This window comes from Oryx dammah, unplaced genomic scaffold (assembly GCF_014754425.2).
Source record: "Oryx dammah isolate SB20612 unplaced genomic scaffold, SCBI_Odam_1.1 HiC_scaffold_8, whole genome shotgun sequence".
NCBI lineage: Eukaryota > Metazoa > Chordata > Mammalia > Artiodactyla > Bovidae > Oryx > Oryx dammah.
Window position 1 is genome coordinate 50,478,693 of NW_024070192.1, and position 15,328 is coordinate 50,494,020.

At 56.3% G+C, this 15,328-nt stretch overlaps 1 protein-coding gene across 2 annotated transcripts in view; it reads left to right on the forward strand.

Moving 5' to 3' along the window:
* The first annotated feature begins 894 nt into the window (after window positions 1-894).
* Window positions 895-15,328, forward strand: part of TBX4 (T-box transcription factor 4) — a 27,826-nt gene continuing 13,392 nt past the window's right edge. The window contains exons 1-4 of one of the 2 annotated variants that reach the window (XM_040244158.1): window positions 895-1,151; window positions 1,919-2,013; window positions 10,325-10,444; window positions 11,956-12,103. In XM_040244158.1, the coding sequence (XP_040100092.1) occupies window positions 939-1,151; window positions 1,919-2,013; window positions 10,325-10,444; window positions 11,956-12,103 (576 nt within the window). In that variant the 5' untranslated portion in view covers window positions 895-938. The remainder of the gene's footprint in view (window positions 1,152-1,918; window positions 2,014-10,324; window positions 10,445-11,955; window positions 12,104-15,328) is intronic. The other variant, XM_040244160.1, reaches the window with a different exon arrangement.

The window sequence follows — 15,328 nt, forward strand, 5'->3', positions numbered from 1 at the left end:
GCAGGCACATGAGCAAGAGGGTGAATAGTCCTAGTCGCTTGGGGAAGGGGCAGGACTAGGCTGTGCTGGTGAACTGGGCCCACCCCGCTGGCCTGGTCCTTAGCTGGGAGGGGTCTGGGTCCTTTTCCCAAAGCAGAGCCCTTTGTAACTAAAAATGTGAGTGACTGAGCCAGCCAGTGTGCACGTGAGGGCGCAGGCTGGAGTGCCCCTGGCTGAGTTCAGGGCCTGAATCAGAGCGACCCTAGGGAAATGTGGCTCCTTGGGTGACTTGCCAGCTGCGTCTGGGTGTGAGTATGTGTGTGCATGCGTGGGTGCCGCACAGGTAGCGAGGGAGCGGGACCGTGCAGGAGGAAACCCTTTGGTTCAGGAATCATCTACCGAGTTGCTGTCGGAGGGAGTGGGTTAGGGAAGGGGAGTGAGCCAGGGCCTGAGAGGCCACTCAACAGAGAGGCCCTCTCTGCTGGTGTGGAGCCCCCCGAACCTGGGCCCTCCCTTCCTGACCTGACTCTCCTCTCCTCCGGCTCAGAAAGGGTCCTAGCTGCCCTGGGCCAAGAGGGAACCTGGACCCCAGTGATGGAGGATCAGCCGAAAAAGAACCAGGCTTCAGGCTCCACTGGAGCCCAGCAGGAGGAGCGACTCGGGGTGCAGCTGGGGCCATGCCGAGAGGGCGGTCCTTCCCCCAGACCTACTCATCGCACAGCCCCACACCCAGGGGCAGGCAGGACCTTGAACCGCGCACAAACCCTCGCAGGTCCAGACCTGGAGGGAGGAGGAAAGGGTCCTGGCCCCCGGGTATTCTCCCTCCTCCAGCTCAGGAGGGGGCGGGGTCCACGTGCGCCAGGGCCGAAGCCCCCTCACGGCCAGGCTCCAGAGGGCTGCGGGGTCCCAGGCAAGTGTGGACCGGGGCATGTGACTCGTGTGTGCTGTGCCCACAGGAGATGCTGCAGGATAAGGGCCTGTCGGAGAGCGAGGAGGCCTTCCGGGCCCCGGGAGCCGCGCTCGGCGAGGCCAGCGCCGCCAGCGCCGCCAACGCTGCCAACGCCCCGGAGCCCGCGCTGGCCGCGCCAGGCCTCAGCGGAGCCTCGCTCGCCAGCCCCCCGGGCCCCGGCTCCGACGTTGCCGTTGCCACCGCCGCCGCCGCCGCCGAGCAGGTAAGGGCCCGGCCGGCCGTCTCGTGTAGGTCGGGCTTCGATCTGTCTGCAGGGCCGCCAGCGTCTGTCCAACCCGCCTCAGTGCGGGCAGGACTGCCGCGCTCCCCCGGGCAGGGCGCCTTCTCTGCCTTTAGTCCTTCCTCCACTATGCGCTCTCGAGGCTGCTCTGGGACAGGCCAGAGGGGGTACCCCGCAGTGCAGCGAGCCCGGGAAAAGGGTCCGGCGCCTCGACCTGGAGAGGACGAGAGGCGAAAGCCTTGGGACCAGGCGAGGAGAGTGGCCCCTGGTCCGGTGGCTGCGGGAATCCGTCCAGCTCCGGGGGCCGAGGGGACGGACGTCACCGTGACCCTGTGCACGCCCTCTGCCTGTGCGGGTCTGCAGGCCGCGTCTGCCAGTGCGGCGCTGTCGGTTGGGGGCAGAGGTGCCCCTCCCAGGTCGGTGTGTCTGCCCGCAAGTCTGTGGCCGTGTTAGGTAGAGTGTTTATGTTTGTATAGGAGTGTGTCGTTGACCCAGGCAAGGTCGGTTTGCGTGTCCTCTGTGGGCCCGTCTGTAGGTGCAGCTCCGAAGAAGAGCGACTCACTGATTACATTCACATTTTTAAAAATTCACCAGTGGTACAGAACCTTTTTGTGAAACGAAATCTGCCAGGACGCCAGGAGCCTGGGCTCCTAGCGGGGCTGGCAGTGTCCCGCTTGGCCCCTCGGGCCTGTGTCCTCCTTTCTGAGCCCTGGGCCAGGCCGACACGAGTCCCTCCCTGCCCTCCCTAGACCATCGAGAACATCAAGGTGGGCCTGCATGAGAAGGAGCTCTGGAAGAAGTTCCACGAGGCGGGCACCGAGATGATCATCACCAAGGCCGGCAGGTCAGCGCTGGTTTCCCTTCGGGGTGGGTGACACACGGGGGCGCTGGGGGTCCCCAGGGGCTCCCTTAGCAGCCCCCTAGATCTTCAGCCCAGAGGAGGATAACTCAGCCTCCTCCGCCATTCAGGCCTTAGCTCCGGGTCTGCCCGAGCTTCTGAACTGGCCGCGGGCAGCCGGTAGGGAGCTGCACGGCCCAGGGAGCAGCGGGCACCGGCGGGACTGGAGGCAGGGGCGGGGCAGTGTTATGCAAATGAAATGCAAATTCGGGTGGTGCTGCCGCAGGTCCCAGCTCCAGAACTTTTGGGCCCTGGGGGCGTGGGGGTGGGGGTGCAGCTTTGTCCGCCTCCCTTTGGGGACCTGCTCAGGGTCGCATTGACTGGGGACTCGGAGAGGCCCCTCCACAGATGGAGGAAGGGGACTGGACCATGTTTTCCTGTTTCCCTAAATTTTGTGGGGATGGGTGGTGGGGAGCGTGAACCCCAAGGCTCTCATCTCATGGTGCCGCTCGGCCGTTGCCAGTCCCCTTCAGCCAAGGAGAAGGCACCCTTCGGCTGTGTGTGTGTGTGTGTGTGTGTGTTGTTCGGGGAGCAGTCCTCGGGTGGCTGCCAGAGAGGAATGATTTATAAAGTGGAAACATCTTTAAAATGCGCTGGTGTCTGTGGGAGAGACCCGGGAGGAGAGGGAGAGAGGAGGAAGCCGCGGACCCGGGCAGGATGGAGACATTCGCTGGGGTGGCGCGGCCCGGGCGGGGCTGGAACCGCGAGGGGGTGGTTATCAGGTGAAGGGGGCTTGCTGCAGACCGAACCTGGAGAAAGTTCAGGTTCCGGAGTCCCTTCCCTCTACTCTGCCCCCTCCACCAACTCACACGCGATTTTGGTCTCGGGGTACAGTTTAGGGGTGAAAGTGTCCCTTTGTCTGGCCGTGGGCCCCTAGCTGAGTTTTCTGAGGAATAAGATGGCGAAGCATCAGGCGCCAGGAATGGGGAGTCCGACTTGGGGCTTCCGGTTCCGCTCACCTCCTTCCATCTGTGCAGCCCTCCGGCCAGGTATTTTAGCGTCTCTGCTCTCTCCTCATCTCCATCTGTAAAATAAGAGGTCTTTGTACAGTTGCCTGTAAAGCCCTAGCACGGCTCCTGGCACATGTAAGCACACGGTAAATGCTAGCGAATTCCGTTCATCACAATTAGAGAAAGGTCCGGCATTTACTCAGCGTTTTTCCTCTCCTTTTTAGAGAACTTCCGCTGAGCTGCTTAGGGAATGATGCGTCAAAGGACATAAAAAGCTGATGGTTTGCTGTACACGGAGTAGGGGTGCTGGGTCCTTCCAGTCTGCCCACTGACAGGCCTTGCAAATTTTCTTTTTGTTTTGTTGGGGATGGGGGTCTGGGCACTTCCCTGCCCTCTTGCCTAAGTCAGGGAGGTGCTATGGCCATCCAGGGCTTCTATCAGGGAAGGAACAAGATGTCAGGGCTTGAGTTTGCTGCACTTGGGAAGGGGAGGGAAGATATATCGGGGGGATGTGGTGAGGGGAGTGCCTCATGGAGCACTCACTGAGGACAGTGGGGGCCAGGTGTCACGAGCCCGCCTTATCCTAGCTGTGTGCACTTGGGGTAGTCCCCAAATTTCCTGTGGCTCAGAGGTATTTGTTCAAACAGGATGGCGACTGTAGACCTACCTGCCGTTCTTTCTTTTTCAGTTACTCTGAGATTCAAACCAGGGATATTGTGAGCAGTGCTTGGCAAATTGCTAAGTGGATTATAGATGTGAATGGGAGAGGTGGTTATTTCTTGTTACTGCTGGGATATAGGGAAGGAAAGAAGAGAAAGATCCAGAACTTCCATTTTTAGGCTGCAGAAATAACCTTGTCTCTTGAAAATGAATGGCCGGCATGCTCTTTGGGCATGCCTGGCCCCTGCCTTTTAAAACAAAAGGCATTTGTGATTCTCCTCAGTGGGGTTTCCTGCACCTGCATGAGGCCTCCTCCCTCCCTCTCCCAACTCACACACACACACACACACACACACACACACACACACACACACAGACACATCCCACATTTCCAGAGGTGACTGGCTTCAGGCAGATATTTGTGCCTGATCCTAATGGAGGCTTAGAGATGGACCTCAGGGAATGATGAAAATAATTTTTAAATGGCCGTGATGATGTTGGCCAATTAAGGATCCATCGCAGTCTTTCATTTCTCTGGCAGAAAGTTTTCCTTGCACCAGCCTAGTGCTTAGGAAAGTCACTAGCCTCATCCCCTGCCAGCATGGTTCTCACAGAACCCCCTGCCTAGCTGCCCACTGACTTCAGAGACCACTTTCACCGCTCTGACCCCTGTGTCCACCTCCTCCCCCTGCCTCCCGCCCACAGCAGCCTTGAAAGGCAGCTTGCTTTGCTCACGCTCCTGGCTCCTCCGTGTCCTGTCCAGTGCCTCTCGCTCTTTTCTTCTTTGTGCTCTGTACCATCGGCCTTCCTGGGACACTTCTGTTTCTCGATGTTTCTCCTGAACCTTGTGTCATAGAGTCCTAGACTGCCTGAGCTGGAGAACCAAGAGAACATAAACCCGACCCCTGAGAAGGGGAGGCTTTTGGCACTTGCCCATAGCAGCAGGGTTAGGCAGTTACCAGGTTCTACACAAGCCAAGAAGTGATGCCCCACCCCCTGAACGAAACCCCAACTTTGAGAAATCCCCTTGATTGCTTGTTTATGGGGGCCTGCTCAAGGTGGAGTTCTAGTGCTACCCTAGAGACCCTGGCTGGTTAGGGCCACGACTGCTCTCTGGCTGAAGGAGTGGGGCTGGAGAAAAGGAGCCCGAATGTTCTCAAGCCACTGTGAGTCCTTAGTTATGCCTTAAGCCTGTGGAGAGCTGACGGCCAAAGGGAAACAGGGTCTCCTTCATCGGACAGTGACTTTAAGTTCTCTGACAACGCGAGAGGGTGAATAACACGCCAGCCACAGTTCCAGACAGCTGATTTCTGAATGCTCAGGAAGCCCTGAAGTCGGGTGTCAAATGGGGCCAGAGTGTTCTCTAAGCCTCTCAGAAGGCTGCACCCAGAGAGTTTATGCCCTTAACTGCAGAGAGCAGGGCCCTCTCTGCTACCTCACATCTCTGCCAAGCTTGATCCATGTGAGAAACTGCCTTTTCTCCCAAACACAGATAAAAGTGAGCTCCACAAAATTTAAATAAAAACCTCCCCAATATGAAAATTTCCTAACCGTCTGACTGCTCTGCTCCTAGGTCATGGTTTTGCCACCAGATAAATCTCCACTATCAGCCTTCATAGCCTGTTGAGTTCAATGTTGCTTGTGTTAGTGACAGTGAATTTGTGTTTGAAAAATGAACTACTGATGAGAACTCCTGTTGAACCTGTATTGTTTGTTATTCTGAGGCAAGGATTTGGCCCGGCTTAATCCGGGGCTTCAAAGCCAATTGCCCTCGCTCTGTATACAGAGCGTCAGAGCCCAGTGGCGTGGGTGATAAGAGAAGTAAGGGTTGAAGACACTGGGAAAGTGGGCTGGGGAGAGAGTGCTTTGATCTCTTTCTAAAGTATTTTCTGAAAGCAAAAGTCTATCAGAAGGAAGTGTCTTCAAAAAAAAAAAAAAAAATCTCAGAGAACCAACTGGTCTTCCAAAACAGCATCCATTCCACACACCCTCTTTCCTGCCCCCATCTTAGGGAAAATATTTCTGAAAAATGCTTTGAGAGAAGTAGAAAACTCTGTGCATGTGTGTGTGAGTATGTGAATGTGTGTGTGTGTATTAAGTGGAAATAAATTACATTGCTCTGTCCATTGCTCTCAGAAATCATTTGGCTACAAAAGCTTTGGTCTCAGTATTAAATGGCACCCTCTACCTCCCACCCCCAAACTCAGCCTTAGTTGCTGGGCCCCAGCCTGTTCCCAACACACCCAGAATTCTTCTTTAAGACCCTCAGACACTAGGCATAGAAAATAGATGGGGTTTTCTGTGGACCCCCTACCCTTTTCCTAAAGCCCTTTCCTTTCAAACTCTGGCCTCTGTGTGTGTACACATCTTTATGATATATACACACATATATATAATTTTTAATGTCAATTTTATTGAAGTGGAACATTCCTGCAGAAAAGTGAACAAGTCTTAATTGTACAGCCCTATGGACTTCTACAAACTGAACACACCGGTGTTACCACCACCCGGATAAAGAAGCAGAACATTACTGACCCCCAGCATCCCTTGTCTGCCCTCCCAGTCACCACTTCTACCCACCTCAAAAGCCTTCTCCAGGCTTCTCACCCCTTGGATTTGATTTTGCAACTACATTTTCAGGGAAGCACACATAGCTGCTCCTGGGATTCCTGAGCCCCAGGAAGCTGGGACTGCAGTGGACTTGGAGTTTGGGGTCCCCGCTGATTGGAGAGAATCTGTCCAATCCCCCAGGTCCTCTCTTCCCTGCTACCCCAGCTCCTTGCAGGATTGGTGGAGAGGGAACAGGTCAGCACCTTGAATTTTGCCCCCTCTTTGGGCCCAGGCCCTGGCACCCCACAGCTCTCTGAGCCCAGATGAAGCTTGTTGGCCCCTGTCTCAGCATCGTTTGTATTTACTGGTTTGTTGCCAAAATCCAAATGCCCCAGACCCTTGCCCCGCGCCCCGAAAGCCTCCAACACCAAGAAACGTCCAAGGAAGCTTGTTTTAGCAGTTCATTCTAAAACCATTTCCTAGTATGGTAGATAAGGCTCCAGGCCCACACCCTTCCAGAGCCTGTTTCATGATCAGAGGAGAAACCCCCAGGCTTTCATCTCCTCCCGGCAGGACAGGCGGCTTGTTTATCCCCTGGCGGAGTGGTTTCCGCGAGGTCCCTCAGAGTGCCCTGAGGGGGCGGGGACCCAGAGCCGGGAAAGGAGGCCCGCGGTGCACGTGCAAGGGGTGCGGAGCGGGCAGGACAGAAGGCTCGCGGAGCCCGCCTCTGGGTGGCTATGGGTGCTGGGCACAAGTAAGACAGGACTTCCCTGCCAGCCGGGTGCCAGGGCTGAGTGCCACACGGGCTGCGCAGAGTCACGTCTCCCCTCCCTGTCCCTCTGAGGGGTTCACTTCCCCCCAAAGGGGTTGGTTTTCGGGTATCTTTTTTCCATCCTAAATCACAGAAGCAGTTCAGACGGTTTCATCTGTGGTTTCATCTATTGCAACAGAGAGGACCTGTAGAGTGCAGGGCGAGCCCAGGGCAAGTCGTGGCTCCCAGGCCTTCCTGGCCCCTGTGGCCTGCGTCCTGCCCTCCTGGGGCACACTCCAACGCCAGGCCTCTGGGCTCCAAGCTCAGCCCCTCTGGAACCAAGGGGCAGATGCCATCAGCTGGGGCAGGAGGCTGGCGGGCTGGTGGGCCTCACCTTCTTCCTTCGCCTTTCACGCACAGAGGGCCTTTATCCTTCTGGAGCCCCCTAGGTGGGGAGATGAGGGGGCCCAGGGTCCCCAGGGCCTGCATCCTCCATGGTCCAGAAACAGCCACCACACTGGATCCTCAGAGAGATGAAGATACCTGTTTCCACGAAGTCAGGGGTGCTCACTGAGCCTGGGCCTGCTCATCCTGGAGCAAAGAACCTTTGAATCCACTCTGAGACCACCTACCTCATCCTTCCTTCTGACTTCTGAGGGCTCCTGCCCTCAGAAGAGGGGAAAGGGAGGCAGAGGCTAGGAGACACCTTCCTGTCCTGCCCCAACTCCGTCAGAACCTCTTGAAGGCTGTTATCAGCTGGGAATCTGGTCCACACCCAGCTTCCAGGAAAGGCCAAATCACAGGACAGCGGCCCCAGGCCTTGAGCGGCTGAGCACAAGCTCCTCGCCTGCCTCCTAAAAAGTACCAGTCATGTCAGCCTGGCCTCCTGAGCTGCTGAGATGAACTGCAGTAGGGAGGGACTTCCCTGGCGGTGGTCCAGCCGTGAAGACTTCACCTTCCGATGGGGAGGGTATGGGTTTGATCCCTAGTTGAGGAGCTGGGATCCCACATGCCTTGGGGCCAAAAAACCACAACATAAAACAGAAACAATATTGTAACAAATTCAATAAAGACATCAAGAAAATCTTTTTTTAAATGTGGTAGGGAGTAGAAGGGAAAAAAATAGGATCTAGTACCCTGCTGCCCCCCCGCCACCAACCTAGATTATAAAGACTGTGGCAGTGGCAGCCAGCCGTCTTATCTGCCCCCTTTGTGGTCACCGGCCGGGGGTGGGGGGAAGCCGGGTCTGTCCTCTGCTGTTGCCACCTGGAGTGATTGGAGGAGAAACAGGCCAAGTACAGGGTCCTGATGCCGGGAGAGCTCCAAGTCATTCTGTGGCTGTTTCTGTAGTTGTTGCAAAATGGTAGCCTGCAGGGGACGGGATTCTTGGCCTTCCCCCAGGGATGAGGGGAGCTGAGGCAAGGGCCGCCTCCCTCCCTCCCCTTCAGTCTCAGGCTCACAAGGCCAGGAACCAGGCGGTGCAGCCTCCAGCTGCGCCCCCAGGGTTGGGCAAGGGGCTGGTAAGCAGGAGGCAGGGTTGGGTCCTCTCGCTCCACCCATTCCTGGAGAGGGGGTGGGGTGGACATTCGAAAATGCTTTCAGTTGACATCTGAGACAAATTCTTCCACACGGTTTATAAGTCCCTAGACTTGCAGCGAGAACTTCCCTCCTCCCTCCAGGCACGCACACATGCACGCATGCGCACTCCTCTGGGTCGGCAAACTCATGTGCTTGGGCACACACAGGGTCACACGGCTCCTGTACCCCTGGCCCCTGGCAAGGCTCTCAAGGGCCTGTCCTTCAACCAGGGAGGGTGCAAAGGCCAGGGCACGCTCCGCCTCAGGGTTCTGGGCTTGCTGTAGGGTCTGTGGGCTTGGGGGCAGGCCTTGATCCCTTCTGGAAGCCCTGCCCTGTGGAGGTAAGCTGGTTCCATGTTGACGCAATGGGAGACTCTGGTCATCTGTTTGTGAGGCGCTTAGGACAGCTACTCTCGAGGGTCCCTGTGCTGTCTCTTGGCTTCGTGAGAGCCAGAGGTCCCCTGTTGGCTTTCCCAGAGTGGACCGCGTGGGCACTCTGTTGGCTCTGGGGATCTGGATCCCAGTTGTCTTGGTATATCCTGCTGGATTTGATCCTGCCTCTCTTGGAGGCATCTTTGTAAAAGGTCAGCTAGGAAGCGGTGCGAGGGTCTGATGAGGACCGTGAGGAAGTTCCCCTCTGGGGAAGTCCAGGGTCAGGGACCTGGTGACCAGGGGGATAGCCCACAGGTATGTGTACATGTTGTTGTAGGTGTGGGTGCGCTGAGAGGTCCCAGGTAGTGTCCCTCTCCAAAATGTCCCCTGAGCCTCGGGGTCCTGGGCAGTTTCAGCATGGGCTGCAGGAACTGGAAGACTTTCTTTTTGATGAGTCTTTTTTCATGGAGGTCGGTCATACCTCCTGCAGAGGAAGGAGAGCAGTCAGGGTCAATGGTAAGAGCCAAAAGTGGATTCCTTCAATCCACCCAGCAACCTGTGAGATGGGTGTATTGATAGCGTCCCCCCTTTGGAGTAGAGAAGGAAATGGCAACCCACTCCAGTATTCTTGCCTGGAGAACTCCATGGATGAAGGAGCCTGGTGGGCTATAAGCCATAGGGACTGAGCGATGAACACTTTCACTTTCTTTCACCACTTTAGAGATAGGGAAACCAAGGTGTAAAAACATCCAAGCCAGTTGCCTAAGGCATCTTGGTTTGTCAGTGGTGGGGCCAGGCTGTGGACCACAGCAGGGTGGTTCTAGAAATCCATGCTCTTCTCCTCAGTGTTCCTGGACTGACCTTCCCTGAGACCCAGTTAGTGTGCACAGGCCCAGACAAGGCATTCACAGGGATAAACACCTCTTCTCCATACACAGCAGGCATCCAGAGACCCCGCAGCACTCTCCTGCAAGCTGGTTTGAGGCTGGGGGTTTGTTTCCATAGAGACATGACCCAGAGGTGGCATCTCATGGACCGTAGAGGAAGCTGCCAGGGATTCCCAGGTCTTCTGCTCTGGTCCCCTGGAATGACCCCCTGGAACTTCTGTTGTGTATGGATGACAGACAGGAGGAAGATGAAGGCAGCCTGGCTGGTGTTGAAGTCCTGAGCAGGGTCTCTGTACTTCAGCTGCTCACAGCCACAGGCTGACAACTGCAGGGACTCAGAGGAGCGGCTTGTGCAGCCCTTTCCTTGTAGGGGAGGTGGGAGGGCCTGGCCAGAGAGGGAGGTGATTTACAGGAGGTCAGGAAGCTCCCACTGGTGTCGAGATCTCACCTGCACTGTGCCGTCCCTCCGGTGCTGTCTCCGCCCCTGCCTTACCCCTCGGCTTCCCCCAGGAGGATGTTCCCCAGCTACAAGGTAAAGGTCACGGGCATGAACCCCAAGACCAAGTACATCCTGCTGATCGACATCGTCCCGGCAGATGACCACCGCTACAAGTTCTGTGACAACAAATGGTAAGAACTTGGGACCCTCACGTCACCCGCCTTCCCACTCATGCACACCCGTCCCCCGCCTGCCATGTGATCTGGGGACTTACCAGTTAGTCCCAGTGACTGGCCAGATCTGCAGGCTCAGGCACCGGGCTTGCCGAAGCCACAGGGTCATCTGCACACCTGCTGCAGATGGGGTGGGAGCTGGAGTGAAAACGAGCCACAGTGTTTGGGTGTCTGATGGATCTCAAGAGTCTGCGCTCTCCCCATGGCTGTGGACACCCAAGGGTGGGTGACTGGGCTGTGGGGTGACGCATGAGCCCCAGCGCTGGGTGGGTCTAGGCTCTGACAGGGCTGCGCTGGAGGTGGGGGTACAGCAGAAGGTAGGAGCCATTTTCCTTGGGGGCCTTGACAGTCCATACTTAGATCCTGGGCTGTGACTCTGTCTCTTGTCTCTCCACCCCCTTGCTCCTGCTTTTTTTTTTTTTTTAATTCTTGTGTTGTTTTTTTTTAAGTAATTTTTATTGGAGTGCAGCTGCTTTACGATGTTGTGTTAGTTTCCACTGTGGAGCAAACTGAGCCAGCCAGATATACACATCCATCCCTCCCTTTGGACTTCCTTCCCATTCAGGTCGCCAGAGCACAGTAGAGTTCCTGTGCCACACAGTATGTTCTCATTCATTATCAGTTTTACGTATAGCATCAGTAGGGTATAGGTGTCACCCCCAATCTCCCAGTTCCTCCCACCCCCACCCACCCCAGGACCCTCCCTCTTAAGCTGCATGTCCACCATCCAGGGAGAGCAGGCAGGTTAAAGGCCAAATCCAAACTGGGACCCGGTAAATGAAGGCGGTTTTTCCTGGATCATCCCGTTCATGTTCCCTGTCTGCCTCCCCGGAGCCTAGGACAGCTCCTGAGGAGAGAGTGGGAGGGATGAATGACTCCACAGCCCAGCACGTGAGGTCGCAGAACCCAAGCCCAGGAGGCCAGGTTCGGTGGCCGGGTCCTACCAGGAGCTTGGTTCTGTTCTCTCTCTGGGCTGGTTTAGCACTCAAGGCAGATTCTCCCTGAGCGAACAGCTACCAGTTCACTTCTCACCATTGTTTTGGGGGCAAGCAGTCTGAAAATCGTTTCTGTCATCTGAGAAGCTACCTCCAAATAATGTTATTTCTAACATGTGAAAAATGTAAATACAACCCAGACATGGAAGTGCCTAAATCTCCTCATGACACCCTTGTGGTTAGCCCCACTCCTTCAAATAAACCATCCCATTTCTCTACAGTTTTCCTCTTTCTCTACTGCAGTGAGATATGGGAGGTTCAGGACAGCTATCCCTCCCAGCACCCTCTCCGCTGCGCCACCCCCCCCGCCCTTTTACCCCCAAAGCCCTAAATGGACGGTGCTGTAAGCACCAGCAGTGATGTGGTTCTCAGGCCTCTGGAGATTTGCTCTTGTGGGATGGGAGACAGGAAATCTGGGCTCCCCAAGACCGCAGGGCAATCACCGACCGTGGCTTCTCCACACTCTGTTGGCAGGATGGTGGCAGGGAAGGCTGAGCCGGCCATGCCTGGACGGCTGTACGTGCACCCGGATTCTCCTGCCACGGGGGCCCACTGGATGCGGCAGCTGGTCTCCTTCCAGAAGCTGAAGCTGACAAACAACCACTTGGACCCTTTCGGGCATGTAAGCAGGGAGCTGCCTGGCCTCGAGTGTGGGTGCTAGGGCTCAGAAGTGCTCCTCTGGAGAATCCATTCTCAGGACCCAGTCCCTGGCGGGTTTATGGGCCAGAGCACAGGGTCTGAGTTCCACAGTAAGCATCCTTCCCCTGGCACTTACTGGCTGGGTAACTTGGGGCAAGTTTCTTAGCCTTTTTTCACCTTAGTTTCCTTGTCAGAACATGGGGATGACCAGGTGAAAATTAAATGAGATTATGCAGAAGGCATGTGGCACCTAAGAGGCTCTAAATGAATGTCAACTATGATGGTTTCCCTTTACCGTTGTAATGAATCTGCCTGCAGTGTGGGAGACGTGGGTTCAATCCCTGGGTCAGGAAGGTCCCCTGGAGAAGGGGATGGCCACCCAGACCAGTATTTTTGCCTGGAGAATCCCACAGACAGAGGAGCCTGGTGGGCTACAGCCCATGGGGTTGCAAAGAGTCGGACACACGACTGAGCAAGTAACACTTGCTGATGACGACGACATGGATGGACCCACATCTCACAAATCTCAGCTTCAGTTTCCCCAGATCTGGCCTTGCTGGGGCCTAAGACCAGGAGACTGTCTTGAGAAAGAGTCACCCATGAGCTCAGAAGCCTCATCCCTGGCGTCCACCTGGCCCCACAGCCGCCCGCCCTGGAAAGGCAGGCCTCGCACTGGCTCCTGTGTCAGCCCCTTCCTGGCCTTGCCCGGGGCCTGGCTCTCACAAGAGCAACTCTGAAACCCTAGGGATGCTGCTGCTGACGCCTCGTCCAGGCTGCTGAAGCTCATTCTTTCCCTAGTCTGGCCCTGGCAGGCCCACAAAAAGCTCTTTATGTGGAAATTTTTAGCTCATACGCGTGGCAAACAGAAGCCTGGGGACCCAGTATTATCTGCCAGGGAGCAAGCCTCGCCCCTCTAGGTTACGCATGGTTACCCTGGAGACACAGGGTGGGGTGTTGATGGAGTGGGTGCCGTTGGCTCCTGGATGTGGTTGCCCTGGCTGCATGCTCATAACATCTGTGTGGGGGGGGGGGGGGGGAGGCACGGGTGGGGGGCGTGCAGGCACGTGCCTCTTTTACACCTCAGTTCTGTTTCTGGGGAGCTGTGTGCAAATCAGCACTCTGTGAATCATAGCTCCTTATGGAGAATGCCAGCGATGCGTCCTTTCTGGTTGATGGGTGTGTAATTGGCAAGCAGCTCTTCGTTCTAATTTTCTCAGAGTCTGTTCAGTTCTCTTCCAAGTCATCAGTGATCGATAAACCAACAATTAGGAAAATGCTTAGTTAATATGATCAACTTCTGACTTGTCTGTTTGGCAAGCAGCATGGGGTTTTCCCATATAGGGAGATGCTGTGGGGTGTGTGACAGAGACACCCAGGTGGGCCCCGGGACATGTGCCCCTGCAGCCTTCCACAGGGGCGACAACAGGCCGCCCTCCAAGGGGAAGGGTCAGCCAAGCCCCCACCTCTCAGATCACAGGGTCTTTCATGACTGAGGGCCAGAGAGACTGCCATTCTGGCCAAGACTCTGCTCGTGGTCAGCTCCTCTCTGGCCTCCTCTGCTTGGCCAAGCTCTGGGATCAACCTCGAAAGATTAGCAAGGGCCTCCACAGTGGGAGGTGGGGAGCCACATCTCTGCTCACAACTGCACACACACACACACCCACACCCCAGGACCGACCACTGGGGTGGACAGAGCTGGGTGGGAGCTGGATCCTTGGGTGAGTGACCAGAAATACCCAGGGATCAAAGCTCTGGTGAGAATTGTAGACACACAGGTCGCTCTCATGGTTCCCAGCTGCAGGAATGTGTCTGAGGACCCTTCTACCTCCCTGGACCCCTGCAGAGAGGGCCAGGGGAGGGAGTCAGGTGGTTGAAAAGTGGGGCTTTTTTGGAAGCAGGAGGGTGTGACCCGACTTTTGTTGCCCAGCAGTAGGTTTCTCACCCTGGCTTGCTGCTTTGGTGGCTCCTCCGGGGTCCCAAAAGGGTTTGCAGTGGTCTTGAGCAGCCAGTGGGGCTGGCTTGTTGGGCTTGTGATGTTGGGCGTGCCTCTGGCTACACTCGCCACACCAGTCTGGGGCCCTCCTCTCCTCGGCTGGGGGGCTATTCCCTGTACTAACTCAGCTTCCTCCCCGGAGGGTTGGGGTGTAGAGTATCTTCCTTCTCCCCATCCCCACGTTTTCCCAACCAGTGCAGTCTGTTGGTTACTGCACCCTCTGTGGGGGTGGTGGGGCTCACAGAGACAAAGCGCTTGTCTCAGGAGCCGGGAGTAACAGAGCACAGATGGACCCCTGCCTTCTGATGCCTAGGCCTGTGCTCCTCTGGCTTCTCCCCCCATCTTTTGGTACCCAGGGCTCCAGCTGTCAGATCTTCAGCAAGCTAGAGCATCCCTGGAGAGGGCGCAGCCTCTGGCCCTGCAGGGAAGGGCTGTGGACGATGAGCTGACTTCCTAGACATATCAAGGCAAAGTGGCCCATTTGATCCTTGGCTTTCTGCCCCTTGGTCTGTGCCAGCTGGAGCAGTGAGCTCTCCAAGTCACCCTTCCTGGCTTCTCGGTGCAGAAACCTGGGGAAAAGCCATTTGTACTGTGAACCTGCCCCTGACAAGTCCTCCCACACAGCTCACCTCCATACTTTGCCATTTTTCCTAAAAGCTTCCAAACCTCAGGGAACTTTCTCCAGCCAGGTGGACGGTGGACTCCCCACTCAGGATTTCAGAGACATCAGCAGCTGTCTCCCACGTGCCACCCAGCCACCCAGGAGAAGGGTCCAGGAACCCCTCAGGCCATGTGTTCAGAAAACATAGGATTGGCTTCTGATTAGAAAACTCCTGTGGGTTTTTGCTGTGAGTGCAGGAAAGCCCTCTGTTCTTGAGGGGTAGAGTCAGGGTGTGACCTTTAGGTTCTGGGCATAAGCAGGCAGCAGGGGCAGAAACGGTCAGGAGCCTGGGACCAGGCTGCTCCAGGTCAGCTTCACAGCTGTGGCTCTGCTGCCTAAGAAGACACCTGCCAACCTCCCCTCCTGCTCACTGCCCCCTGTCCCCAGCAGGGTCCTGTGCCAGGTGACCATGGGATGGGAAGAGAAGCTGCTCCGGGCAGTTGAGGAGAGCCTTGCTAGGCTGGGGCCTGCGTCCTGCAGTGGGACGTGGAGATGGCTGGCACCTGGGTCTTGCTTTTCTCCTAATCTGGAGGCAGGGAGGGGATGGCTGCATG